The 14,034-nt window shown below is 39.5% G+C and overlaps 1 protein-coding gene across 1 annotated transcript in view; it reads left to right on the top strand.

Moving 5' to 3' along the window:
* atp6v1ba (ATPase, H+ transporting, lysosomal, V1 subunit B, member a) overlaps positions 1–14,034 on the top strand; it is a 47,078-nt gene that overhangs the window by 24,206 nt on the left and 8,838 nt on the right. The window contains exons 6-10 of the mRNA XM_067609306.1: positions 303–442; positions 7,157–7,258; positions 9,068–9,165; positions 9,391–9,514; positions 13,803–13,953. Coding sequence (XP_067465407.1) covers positions 303–442; positions 7,157–7,258; positions 9,068–9,165; positions 9,391–9,514; positions 13,803–13,953 — 615 coding nt within the window. The remainder of the gene's footprint in view (positions 1–302; positions 443–7,156; positions 7,259–9,067; positions 9,166–9,390; positions 9,515–13,802; positions 13,954–14,034) is intronic.

Here is a 14,034-nt window from a genome sequence, read left to right as displayed (position 1 = left end):
GTCTCTAAAATGGTATTTCTAACAAAAGGCTGGAAGCAAGTTGGTCATATAGTTGCCAATAATAATTATGCACTGTATATTAATTGAGCTGAAATTCCTTCATTGCTGAAAAGATTCCTTACAGTGATTGGTCTAACATAACTGTACTCCTTGTACTCATATCCCATCAGCTCAACATGAGGAAAATATAGGCTATAGGATATAGACTAAATGAGATGTGCCTGGAGGCTTTTTCTTACTGTGTTTTGTATTGTGTTACTGCACTGCAAATGAGGCTGAAACTGTGTTTCTGTGTGCCCCAGGTCAACCCATCAACCCTCAATGCCGTATCTACCCTGAGGAGATGATCCAGACCGGCATCTCAGCCATCGATGGCATGAACAGTATTGCCAGAGGACAGAAGATCCCTATTTTTTCTGCTGCTGGGCTTCCCCACAACGAGGTGAGACCACCAAATCAGAGTTTATTTAATCTGAAACAGACAAGTAACAGTTCAAAACATTTTGTTACACTACACCCAGATTACCAGCACCTGGGGCACATTTCCTGGATGCAAGGGCATTAGTATCAGATATGACCAAATACCAAAGCCAAACAAATAGAAATGAATGCAGCAAAAATAAAATATCTTTGTAGTTTTTCTTTAAATAAATTAATCAAATTAATGGTTAAAAGTTGGTATTCCAACTCAATACACAAGTGGTGCTGAATAGTGCTGGTAAATAAAACAATAACCTTGATTGCCTCAATTTATTTGATTGGTAAAACTATTCAGCTGTAGCTTGCATCACTGTGTGAATTTCATGTGTTTTATTTTTTGTCTTCCTGTGGATAACCAGCCAAATGCAGTGCCACCACATCAACACACCTCCAGCTCAGTTACAATGGAATTTAATCAAAGGAAATGTTTCTGCTTGAATTTCAGCAGTTAAAACTGATTTCACAGTGCTATTCAAAAATTGTACAACTAAGCAGTAATCCATCACATAGAGGAGGCAGAGAAGGACCTTTCTTCACAGACTCTTCTAAGTGTGCAATACAGTTAAAAAACATGTTGCATTTTCAGTAAAGGGAAGTAGAAAGTGCCTCCAGACTTCATGTAAGAAATCATGCTTTAGATTTGTAGACTGGGCAGGTTGAAACAAAGAATGTACTGCAAAAAAGTAAATTGCAGTTCTTCTTCACAAAATAACTCCTGGAATAAATCACAATATCTTTATGCACTAATTTGCCTAAATGTAAATTTAATATAATCCTTCTAATTTTTCTCCTGATATATACGTATATTCACTTATGGCCAATTGGCAATAATGGCAAGTTATGTAGCTATAGGACATGAACCTCACTAAGAACCTTGCTAAAAATGACATTGTATTCTGAGTATAATAAAAATGTTTGCTGCTTGGAATGCCAAAATCTAAAGACAAATGTGTTTAGATATTTTTGTGTTTGTCTGCGGTGGTGTGAAGATGGAAATGTTTAACCTTGATGAGTCAGGTCATTCATGTGTGTGTCAGTTCAGTGTCACATGACAAAGTTTAAGTTCTGCTTCCTTTCAAGGATTTTTTTTCAGCCTCACAATGGAATTTCATGAGTCACTTGTTCTACATAAATGTTAGACACACATACATAAGTGTCCCTCATACCTGAATATCTATCATATGCTGTATAAAAGCAGTTGAGGTGAAGTAAAACATGTGACAGAAGATCATTAAGTGCCATGGTCATCGTTAATGCATGACTCACACACATGTAAATGAGAGAAATGTTAAAATCAAAAAATCCCTCAGTGGGAAAAAAAACCTCTGCATTTCATGTCTGCTTATGGAACTGGTACTTCATGCATAAAGAAAGCAAAACTTTAACCAAACTCACTGGGCTTGTATAGCATTCACTGAGCGCTGGCTTTTGCTCCAGTGTCTGTTTTAATCTATGTGACAGATGGCTGTGCAGCACACACAGCTTTATTGTGGCTGAGTGGAAATTGAACTAACTAGATCAGGTCATACTAAACATAGGAGAATGAGCTGTTATTTCTAGCTAGATGGAGGTTTTTGTCACAATACGCTAGCTTAGGTAGGACGGCTTTGGAAATTGTCCCAAGGCAAAAAAAATAAAATGAAAAAAAAAAATGGCCACAAAGAAAACTCCACTGTATATGGTGAAACAGTATTGATTGATTCAATCTGCAGAAGCACTTCAGCATAATGGAGGTTTCTTGAGTGACAGGCCATTGGCAGTTCTTGATGCTCTTCAGCTAAAAAAAAGAATTTACAATCAATGTTGACCCCTGTATTCTTCTCTTCAGTCCTACAGTCCTTTACATGTTAGTGCTCAGGGACAAAATTTAATGCTGTTGCTAACAGTGTTGTACTTCTTTTTTGGGAGATGTTTTAATATCCATAAAAACCATATTTCTGTGTGCATCTACTGATGCCTCTGGACACATCTTCAGTGATGTTCCTGGAATCATTGAGTGTTTTGGATCTTTCAACATCATACACCCTCCTCCAGGTCACCCAGCTGGGCTGATCAGACCCAAGCTTGTGTCCAGATGGCTAGCTACTTATGACTCCATGGCTCTCCTCTTTTGAGCCACAGCCATCTTGAAGCCCTCTCTGCCACATCAGTGGTACTGTGGATGGCTGTCCTCTTCATCTCTACCTCGATTCCCAAATGACTGAAGGTTCTGGCAAAAGAACGGGCTGCGAATCCCCTGCATCCAACCTCCACTGGGACACACCTCGCTCACATCTGGCCTGCTGACAGTTTCTTACCAGTCCTGCGTCCTTGGAGAGCTTCTTTTCAAAGGCCTCTGCCAAGCCATCTTCCCATGGGACTGTTAGCTCCAGCGGCACAGCTTGCTTGGTGGACTCAGACACAAGGACAATGTCGCGTCGCAGGGTGGTGGCTGCAATGTGGTTGGGGAACTTCAGCTGCTGTGCAAGGTCCAGCAACAGCTCCAGTCCCTTGCAGAGGTCAAGATGCCTGCAGATGTTCTTTTGGCAGGTTTTGGCTGCTCCTCAGCTCTGACAAAGGTGATGGCCTGCTTGGAGGACCACTTCGTCCACTCAACTTCTGCGCTGATGGGTTCAGCAATGGTCTCCATCGGTACCGTCTTTCTCCAAGTGCCTTTGTACAGCAGCTGAGGATGTGCTGTAGGGTTCCTCACTTGGCGCTCAGTGGGCACACTGGTGACTCTGCTTTCCCCCATGTGTGCATATTTGATGGGCTTGGAAGCACATCGTTCACTACCTTGATGAGAAATCTTATGTGGTGTGACTCGATTTCCGAAGCTCAGCCCAGGTCATCTTTCTCTCAACCGCATTCTCTCATCTTGTCTCTGTTGCTTCGTTGCCACCAACTTATAGGGTCTCGTCTCCTCCGCTGCTGCTCTCACCTCCTCCTGAACCAGACGATGCCTTTCTTTCCCTCTGATGGTGTTCATTTGGGGAGTTGGAAAGGATCCTAGCCCAGCTTGGCCTCATGTGACCACTCCCACCAGCCTCCTGTGATGCAGCCTTGCTTTTGCTTTCCGAACAGCTTTCTCTGCCTTCCACTTCCTGCCAGTCCTCACTTGGATCCCTGCTTTCGCCACCTTTGGATCACCTGAGTCCCTGTACTGTACCACTTCTGTAGCTCTTGTTACCTTGAATTCCTCCTCCAAGGATTTGAAGGGCAATTGCAGTTTATTGTGGTGTCTGTAGAGTGCGATGCAGCTCAGGCTCTTTGGCAGCCCCAGCTGTCTACTGAGGTGGTTGCTGACCCTCCTCTGAAAGGTGTCGACTATGGTCGGAGAGATCGGAACTGCATAGTCAAGCAGGGGCCACAAGAAGAATGCTGTACTGATACACCCAGGCTTTGAACTTCCCAGGTAGGCCAGACTTGTTCTTGGATTTCAGCCAGCTATCCAACTCGGTGCAGGTCGACTGGATGGATGCCATGTCCCTCAGAGAGCTGTCAGAAATCTTGCCTAAGCTTGTGACTGGCTTCTCTGTGATGGTTGGGATGGCCTTCCCTTTTCTCAGCTCCATGGATCTTGATTTGGCTGGTTTGAAACACCTGGGACAACTCTTTTGTCCTCAAAGCTTTTTGAGGCCCTGTAGAATCCACTGGTTGCCTGGGTCTGATTCTGTGGTGACTGTTGTTGTTACTGCCAAAAACAAATCATCTTGAAAGAGAATAAGACTATATTCAAATTCAGAGATGTAAAAATGATCTCACTCAAAGTTTCTGTTTAGGTGGGAGCAATTCATAAAAAAGCTATGAAGAATCCTGAATAACTAATGAATAATTAAATTAAATTAGTATTTTTGACTGGGGGTCTCAATGTGGCCATTTTTAAAATCAACAGTCAAAACCGTGAAGGATGATTTCTATTACACTTTTCTTTAAGGGAATTCTTTCACCCTCCATGTTAGTGGAACTGGCCCTGCGGCAGTACTATTCAAACACAACTCTATTGAAATTGCAAAATGTCAAAAATAGTTTCTCAATAGTTTTTTGAGTTAAGTCAGTTACATTTTAGTTTCAGAGCAAAGGAGACTGTAGTGTTAGCAATTGCCAGTGCTGTTACACAGCAGACTTATTCAAGTTTCTTAACCTTAACATTAAATAGCTCCATCCCATGTTTTTTTGTTAATATTCTTACTACTGTATGAAAAAAAAAATCAAATATAGGGAAGACTGAAATATTTCCAGAAGCTCCAGAGAAATTCAAATGATACAGAAGAAGAGTACAGCCATGCTTGCAGCTCTGTAAGGTGCAACAACTTTGAGCTAAATACTAACATCAGCATGCTAACACACTCACAATAACATTGCTAACATGCTGATAGTTAGCATTCTTACATTTGCTGACATACAAATCCACACAAAACACAAAATACAGCTGAAGTTCATCCTGTGGAAAACATAACTGTTTGTATTAAATTCTGTGCCAATCCACGTAGTAGTTGTCGAGACAGGTCACTAAAAACCAACCTCATGGTGGCAGTAGAAAGGTCATGTGAATGAATGGCAGATTAAAGCTGCTTTAATCAATATGTTTTATAATAATACTGGATCAAATAACTATGTGTAATGTGAAAGGGGTTGCCCCTAGTGACAAAACCACAGAATTATCACCCAACCCGGTCATTGCCCTCAGCTCTGAATGTTTTTCCATTTTTTTCGCTCATTGTTTGTTTTCCAGCCCGCAACCTCACATTAACCTCGATTCCTGCAGGATCAGGCACCTGTTTTCAAGCAAACATAGTTAACAACTAGCCACTGATCATGATTGACCATTTAGCAGCTAATGCCAAGTTCACACTATACGACTGTAGCCCTGATTTTCCACTTGCTGACAGTTTTCGGAGACAAAAGCCCCAGATCAGAGGCAAATCAGTGTTCACTCGGTGCTCACAAATTGGCACTCAATCGCTATGTGTGAACTGTTCAAAGACGCAATCTGAGTGACTCTTCGATGCATCGCAGGCGCCCGAAAGATATCAAGCAAGCTAAATATCTAGACTTGTAGTGTGAAAAGTGTTGTAACTGGCAGTGAGGGCGGTGATGAGCTACAGCCAATGAGAGCGCAAGACACAGTGTGAGGGGAAACCTGGGGGAGGAGTCGTAACACCCGCAACAGACCTACGTATCCCAATCCATTCTCTCACCCATATTCTTTTCTTTTTCTTCCTTGTTTTTTTGCTGCAAATCAGTGCACAAATAACTTTGACTGCTCGTTCCTTGCTGACATCCATTTGTGGAAGAAAAAAATCCTGTCTCGCAATGACTGAACCTAACTTTAATCGGTATTAAGTGAAAAATAACTAAGCTGTCATAGCATCAGTTTCTTCAGTCAGTTATTGTATTATGAGCATAAATACAACTGTCATCCTCAATCCCATCTGCACTTTGAAAATGCATGATCAAAAGGGTCCCACAGTAGAATCAGCCAAACAAACACGGCATGTGCAGTTCGCTCAGTGATGACCCACTTGTCGTGCCATTGGGATGGTGTGAAAACTTGGCTTGCTGTTTCATTAAGCACATGTCACAGAGGTCATTCATGTGGCGGTTTCCTCTATGGGCCAGGTGCCTCGTCTCAGGGTGCATGGAGAGGTCAGGCCAGATGAACACACTGGCCATTACATTAAGTGATAAGCGTGAAATTCCTCTTTCAGTCCACAAATTCACGGAGACTGTCCTCTCGGCTTTATGTATTTGTTTCAGTGAGCAAAATTGGTTGTTTTTATGTTACAAGGTTTTATGTGTACATATATTTATACACACCCTGACATTGATTTTTCTAAACAAGTGGTATCAAACTACTGGCCTGAGGGACAAATCCAGCCCCACAAAGCAATTTCATAAGGTCCCTCATATGCTCAGAATCAATTATTGAATCCAGCAGGCTAATTAATTTTCATTTTTTTCTTTTTTATTCCCCATTTTGATTTTTCTTTATTTCAGAATAATCATTTAATTTTCAAGCATCGGTATAATATTAGATAAAAAAGAAACTTTTTCATATTTTTAAAAAGCTACACTTAATTGCACATCTTGTCAAAATAAACACCTGAGCAGGAACCAACTAGGGCTGCAATTAACAATTATTATTTATTATTGATCAATCTGCTGATTATATTCTTGATTAATTGTTTAGTTAAATAAAATGTTAAATAATTGTTTCTCAGAGCCCACAATATCTTTAATTAGCTTGTTTTGTCTTACTAACCCTCAGAAATTCAATTTAAAAATCATCACTTAAGAATCTAGAATCAAAGAATGTTTGGCATTTTTGCTTGGAAAATGACTGAAAAAATTAATTTATTATTAAAATACTTAGTGATTAATTTCCTTTCGATCGACTAATTGTTGCAGCTCTAAGAGCAACAGTACTGTTTTGCTGCACACACAACACATGACAACAAAATGTTTAGTTTTGAACCTAAAAGAAAGGTTGATCTGGAGAACAGAAGGTTTCAATAGAGGTGGACTACTTGTTATTTTTTTTCCCCTGAAGTTTAATGTGACTGCTTCCTGTTTCATCTACAAGGAGAAAGCTGCCATTTTGCAGGAGTACATTCTCAAGCAGCAGGCAGAGCAGTATGAGGTTTTGAGTCTGAGACCCTTCTTTAAACCTTCCTGTGTCTTTTCTTTCTCTCAGATTGCTGCCCAGATCTGTCGGCAGGCCGGCCTGGTGCAGAAATCCAAGGATGTGATGGACTACAGTGCTGAGAACTTTGCCATTGTATTTGCTGCCATGGGGGTAAGCAGGCAGACTGCAGCATTCAGCACGCACATGTTCAAACCTCTGTTTTCCCCCCCTCACATCTGTGATGCTAATCCCCCTCTTAACCCTGATGTGACACCCTGTCCCCTCTCTCCCGCCCTGCTTTCTGTCTTTTATTCACCAGGTGATTTAACCTTTAAGTCCCTCTTGTTACTTCTGCACCTCTGAGCATATCCTCCTGCCATGTAGACAGATTACTAATTCAACAGACCCTTAACACTGTCAGCCCTGCAGTATCAAATTCTCTCTCTCCTCAGCCGCTCCTCCTGTCTGCTGTAATGCCCCGATTGTGACAGGTTGACCTCTGCCAAACACTCGCACGCACACACACACACACACACACACACACACACACACACATTTGCTTCACTTGCTAAATGCTAATCCTTCCCTCCTCCACTCCTTCACCAAATCACATCCCATTTTGGTCAGTTTTGCAGGAGAGTTTGCCAAGCAGTGTTAAGAGGGATTTATACAAGTCAACACATGGAAATGCATTTTTTAAAAGGACAAATCCAAAGACAGCGTACTCTTAGGGACAGCAATGCATCAGTTTAATGGTGAAAAAAGTTCAAGAAAGATAGAAGATCCAGAAAGCTTTTGTTTACCCAGAGTGTAAGACTTGAGTATATTTTGTGCAGCATTGCAGAGGTCTTATTCAATGACTCCTGAAAGGTCCTTTTTTTACATTTAGTCTTAGTCCTGAAATGAAAAGTCCATGTTTGAGTTTTAGTCACACTGGATTTAGTCAGCTTTATCCTTTTTTTCTTTTTTTAGTCAGCATTTAACTCATATATTAAGACATGAAACATGCAAATTAGCATTATGAGATGATGCCAACTAGGGCTGCAACTTACGATTCGTTTCATTATCAATTTATCTACTGATTATTTTTTCGATTTAATAAAGTTATCATTTTCTTTATAAAAAGTCAGATATAATTTTCCCAGAGCACAAGGTGACTTCTTCAAATGTCTTTTTGTATGACAAGCAGTCCATGTATGATGAAGAAAAGCATCAAATCCTTCAAGTTGTTTTCTAGTATTTCTAGTATTGCTGATGAACTTGCCATTGATTAACTAACCTACTCTCTTGTTGCAGCTCAAATACCAGAGCAGGAAATACTAGAAGATAAATGAAAAGTTTTACTAACCATTTAAAAAGAAACAAGGGCAACAAAATCTAAAGACAATGAAAACCATGAAGATGTTAAAAACCTGATAACAGTGGGGTTTATTTTCTTTCTTCAAAAAGCTGTATTTGGCCTCCTGAATAAAACTAAGCAAAGCACGCTGGATGAACATTTCAAGTCTTGTTTCAGGGACCCAAATGATCAAGTTCTAAAATAATTTAAGATTATGAGTAGTAACGAAATTAAAAGCTAGTTAATAGCTGCAGGACTGCCAGCATTAAAGTATACTAACTCACTCTTTCCAATAGTGTGTCCAAATGTTAGAGGCTGTAGAGATTCTGTTCAAGTTTTTCAAGTTCCACTTTAGTTTACTCTTTTTGTCAATGACATTATGTAGAGATGTAGTCACCATTTTGGTCTTTTAAAAAAAACAACAAGAAACATTTGTATTATTTTTCATAAATTGTAACAACTAGTCAAAGTCTCATCTTCGTCATGGACAAAAAAGGTTGTTAATTAATATACTTGGTCTCAGTTTGAGTTCTTTCGTATCACTCTGGCCTGGGATACTTTTTATGTTTTGCTTTTGTCAGAATGGTTCAAAGTAGATCAAGGTGCCTTAGTGACATTAACTTGTATCATTTGTCTGTCAGGTCAACATGGAAACTGCTCGCTTCTTCAAGTCTGATTTTGAGGAAAATGGCTCCATGGACAACGTCTGCCTTTTCCTGAACCTGGCCAACGACCCCACGTAAGATTTAGTCAGACGCGATGTTGGCTGTTCCTAGTTTTCTGTTTTGCTTAATTATAGATTCTGAATGATGTTTTTATACACAGAATTTATGCGAACTGGTTTCACATTCACTAATGTAAATAAAACTGTTTTGCCTGAGCTGCAAATAACGAGGAGCTAATATCAGACCTTAAGTTCATAAGTGTACGGTAGAGTAACTTGTTTCTTTTTGTGACCAATCAGCATTGAGCGTATCATCACCCCTCGCCTGGCGCTGACCACAGCAGAGTACCTGGCCTACCAGTGTGAGAAACATGTCCTAGTCATCCTGACTGACATGAGCTCCTACGCTGAGGCTCTGAGAGAGGTAACACTAACTCATCTTCCTGACATATGTAATGTTTAAATGCTCCAACTGGCAAATTCTTCCAGGTTCTTGGCTGCATGTGTAAGCCCTGTTGTTCTGTTTCTGAATATACTAGTTAATGTAGCCCCGCTGGAAACTAAAAACCTAGGCCCTCTGTGTCACTAAGTTTAGTTTATCAGTTTATTTAACAGGGGCCATGCACAATACAACTGTCGGGCCAGAGTTAGCTATGTAGCTAATTTACATCTGCAGTCCCTGGGCAGGAAAAAACAATACTGTACAACACATATAAAACAACATCAAACAAAAAATACAGTCAGACATGATCTCAGCTGTTCAGTCATGTAGAGGTGACAAAACCTGTGTGTGTGAATGTGTTCTCAGTATGAGCCACAAGAATATACAGCTCACTAGAAAACCATTTGTTTTTCATCCATTTAAGGCATTTAGTTGAAAATGTAGCATCATGTGTTTTTGTTTTTTTTCCTATTGGAACTACTCTGACATACAGAAACACAGTCTTTCAGTTTGAGCTGTTAGGACTTCTCACTTTGACATTTGATTGTATTTGTAATCACTTTTAGTGATTCTGAAGTATTATTAAAAAGCCAAAACCAACAATATATTAGTCCATCTCTTCATCTGATGCTCATTAATGTTAGAGCTGCGACGATTAGTCGACTGACAGGAAAACTTATCAACAACTATTTTGATAATCAAATAATCGTTTTTCTTTGTGTTTTTTTTTAAGCAAAAATGCCAAATACTCGCTGGTTTCAGCCAGTTTTTGTTTGATGATGTAATGCTTTGCGTTGTCATACATGACAACTTAAGAAATAACTTTTGACTCTGGGAGATTATAACAGGCATCTATCATTATTTTATGACATTTTATGGACAAAATGATTAATTGATTAATCAAAAAAATAATCAGCAGATTAATTGATATTGATAATAATAGTTAGTGGTGGCCCTAATTGAGGTGATGATTGATACAAGTAAAAGTTCAGGAAAAAGCTTGTAGGTGGAGTTTCCAAGGTCAGGAGTGAATGTTGATGCCTAACTTCTACGTAAGTCTGAAGAGTGCTGCCGAGCTTCAAACAGCATCCCAACATATTATTTTCCATGACAACTGAGAAAGTGCTATCCACTTTATGAAAACTGTGTGTTTATGGTTGAAAGGTCCAGAAAGAAAACACATAGTTGGACCTTGAGTTGGGATTGTTCTGTCAAATGTCTTCCAATACTTTCTGACTTTTCTTTTGTGACTAGAGATACATTAGACGTTGATACACACACAATACTTGTTAGTAGATCAATTCATTGTTGGTTTTGGGCTTTTTAAATCATTTGTTGACAAAGAAATTGTAGAATATCACTAGACTTACAGTATCCTTTAAGGTATTATAATTGCACATTGTATCAAACTTTCTACCGTATGAATATGTACTGTATGAAGTTAGTGCTGTAGGTATATCTGCCTGTTACTGTTATTTTAAAATATTGTACAATGAACACATGTCCAGTACCTTCAGTGTTATTTTCAGTAGGATACACAGAATGGTTTCTGAACAATCCAGCAGCAGTTGAAGCACCAAACCTGAGCGTGTCAACATACACACCAATGTAAATTCTCTGCAGTGTTAGCACGATGCTGATAGACTCACTAAAGTCTTGCACTCCTTGCTAAAAGGGAGGATAATGTGTCCTTCATTCATGTAGGAAATACCTTAACTTCATTATTAAATGTTTGGCTTTAAAAGGAAATGCTGCCTCCCCCACCCACTGCCCCTTTCTCTTCATCATGAGGAGTCAGGCCCTCTTGACTCACTCTTTTGTGTCTCTGTACTAATCCTTTTATGTTGTACAGTTGCTTTCTCAATATGCTGGCAGCACAATGTAGGTTTTTAAATGGTGCGTGTGTGTTTTCCATTCTTGCATTGGCTGTCCATAACCTTGGCCCATGTACTCTGCACCAATAGTCGACTAAGACTCAGGCAGCTTGATGGGTATTTCAGCACGTACAAAGAGCCAGGAGGACATTAATATTTAACTTCTGTTCCTATTCACACGTGTGAAGGTTGAGTTCTGCATTGAATCTACAGTTCACAAGTGTTTAGTCAGCCCATCAACCTTTGAATCCAAGGATGAATAGGATACATTTTCTTTCCCTCTTGCTCTGAATTCACTTGACTTTGAGAACAAGGATTTACTTTTGGTCATTTTTGTAGAGGGCCCGAAAACAGAAAGGAAACATTTCCAACCAGCTGTTTGCCTCTTCTGAAATACTGAAAGAGTTATCATCACTTGACTCTCCAATAGTAAACGCTTTAAGTAGATTTTTTTCTTTGTTTACTAGGATGAGTAAAGCAAAAAAACCATAGTAATATTAGTCTTACCTAAGATAAATAAATGATGTATTTATTTCTTTGGTTTCAATTGGACTGTAATTACAACCACTTTAGCTCAAAATTTGTTGGGAAATATCAAGACACAAAACTGCATTAATCAAAATTTTTTAATAAACAATGGATCACAATGAATGTTAAAGGCGAGTCCTTCGTTAAGTCTTACCTCCCTTATGTACTGTCGCCAAGGCTGGATTACCAACCGGGCAAAGCGGGCCAGTGACCCCAAAAGCCCAGGTTTGCTCCATATCATTTGGGCCTACATAATTTGATTAATTGAAAATTTGCACCACTGAAGTGCAAAAGGTCCTCCATCCTGTGGCCCTGGTCTTGAAGAGGGACTACGGGTCAAAATCTAGTCTTATGACTTCAATTGTAAGAGTTTATATTGTGCTTACTTGTTATTAAGTTGCGTTTTATCAATTCCACACAAAAAGCTGAGGACAAGGTCATACTATTCCATCATAGGAATGCTGACAGTTATTTTCATTATCCATAGGTCTGACAATTGTCATCTTTCACTTCACTTCACTTTACTGGCCACATGACTGAAGTTGATGGAATTTGTTTTCAGTAGAGATGGAAAAGAACACAGTGTCGACCACACAACATAGCAGACATATTTACACAATAAATAACAATCACAACATTCACAGACAATGAAGAGTTGTATATAGCCCAATGCAAGATGCAGGAGTTTGAGATTAAAAGGCAGAATTCAGAGTCCTTATTGCAGCAGGAAAAAAATCAGTTTTTAATTATTGATTGATTGTGCAGCGTATAAAATGTCAGAAAGAAGTATTAATTATCAAATCATCATCACCTGAAGCCCAAGTTAACAAGTTTTGTCAAAAAGCCAAAGATGTTGAGTTTACTATCATGGAAAACTGGGAATATTTGCAAGTAGTCACATTTGATTGATTGATTGATTGATTGATTTGATTTGATTAATCAATATATCAAAATTGTTGCCAATCAATCATTTCAGCTCTAGTATACTACCATGTATGGTAGGGGTCAATAGGGGCCCAACAACAAACTTTTGCCCTGGGGCCCCACAGGACGTTAATCCGGCCATGAATGTAGCGTACTACATACTGGCAAGCTATCCATGTTAGCACAGCATGTATGCAGGTTGCAGTTATAACAGTGGCATATTTACTTAACATTAATGCTAAAAGACTGAGACTAAAAAGTCAAGTCAGTCACCAGTAGATCTAGAGCTAGTCACAGTTAGCTAAGGGAAAATGTAACATCAGATTGAGGTAACATTACGTACCAAGAAAGTTAGACAAGCATGGGAACGCAAGAAGTTGTCATTAGAACAAACAAACGCACTTTTTAAGTAATTACTTACAATTTTGGTATTTTTGGTTTTGAACGTCTAAAAAAAAAAAAAAAAAAAAGACACCACCCTCAAAGTAGCATTCAAGTTATAAGCTCGTAAGATAAGCCTTACCTAAGATAAATTCGGCACTTTGTCATGTTCACTTTGTCATCAGATAGTTGGCAACTAGCTGATGAGAGAGAGACAGAGAAGAGAAGCTCAACACCTAGCAGCTAAAGAACCAGATATTTTACAGTACAGGAGTCAGTTGAGACCATGACAGAGCTACTGGATGTGTAAATGGACAATAGTTTGTTAATATGTTAGCCATAAAAGCTTCATAGGTTTATAATATGTCACTGTTTTCAGCTTATACTGCTGCCCCCAAGTGGTCAAAACAAATCCATGAATGCAGCTTTAAAATGACGTTTTTTGAATGGTATTCAAATGGACACAGTTATAAAATGACATGTTAGCCTTGTGTCTCTGCGATTTTTTTTTTTTACCGCTGTCATGTCACCAACCCACTCACCACCCACTCTTTTCCATTTAGGTGTCTGCTGCTAGAGAGGAGGTGCCCGGCCGTCGAGGCTTCCCTGGCTACATGTACACTGATCTGGCTACCATCTACGAGCGTGCTGGCCGAGTGGAGGGCAGAAATGGCTCCATCACCCAGATCCCCATTCTCACCATGCCCAACGACGGTGAGAGCAGCAGTTCTAAATTAAAAGCTTTGGACCAGAATGACATCTCAACTGTCTTCCTTGTAGAGGACATGAATTATG

Source organism: Thunnus thynnus, chromosome 14, assembly GCF_963924715.1.
Source record: "Thunnus thynnus chromosome 14, fThuThy2.1, whole genome shotgun sequence".
NCBI lineage: Eukaryota > Metazoa > Chordata > Actinopteri > Scombriformes > Scombridae > Thunnus > Thunnus thynnus.
Note: the sequence above shows the minus strand (reverse complement) of the source record. Positions and strands in the feature narration are given on the sequence as shown.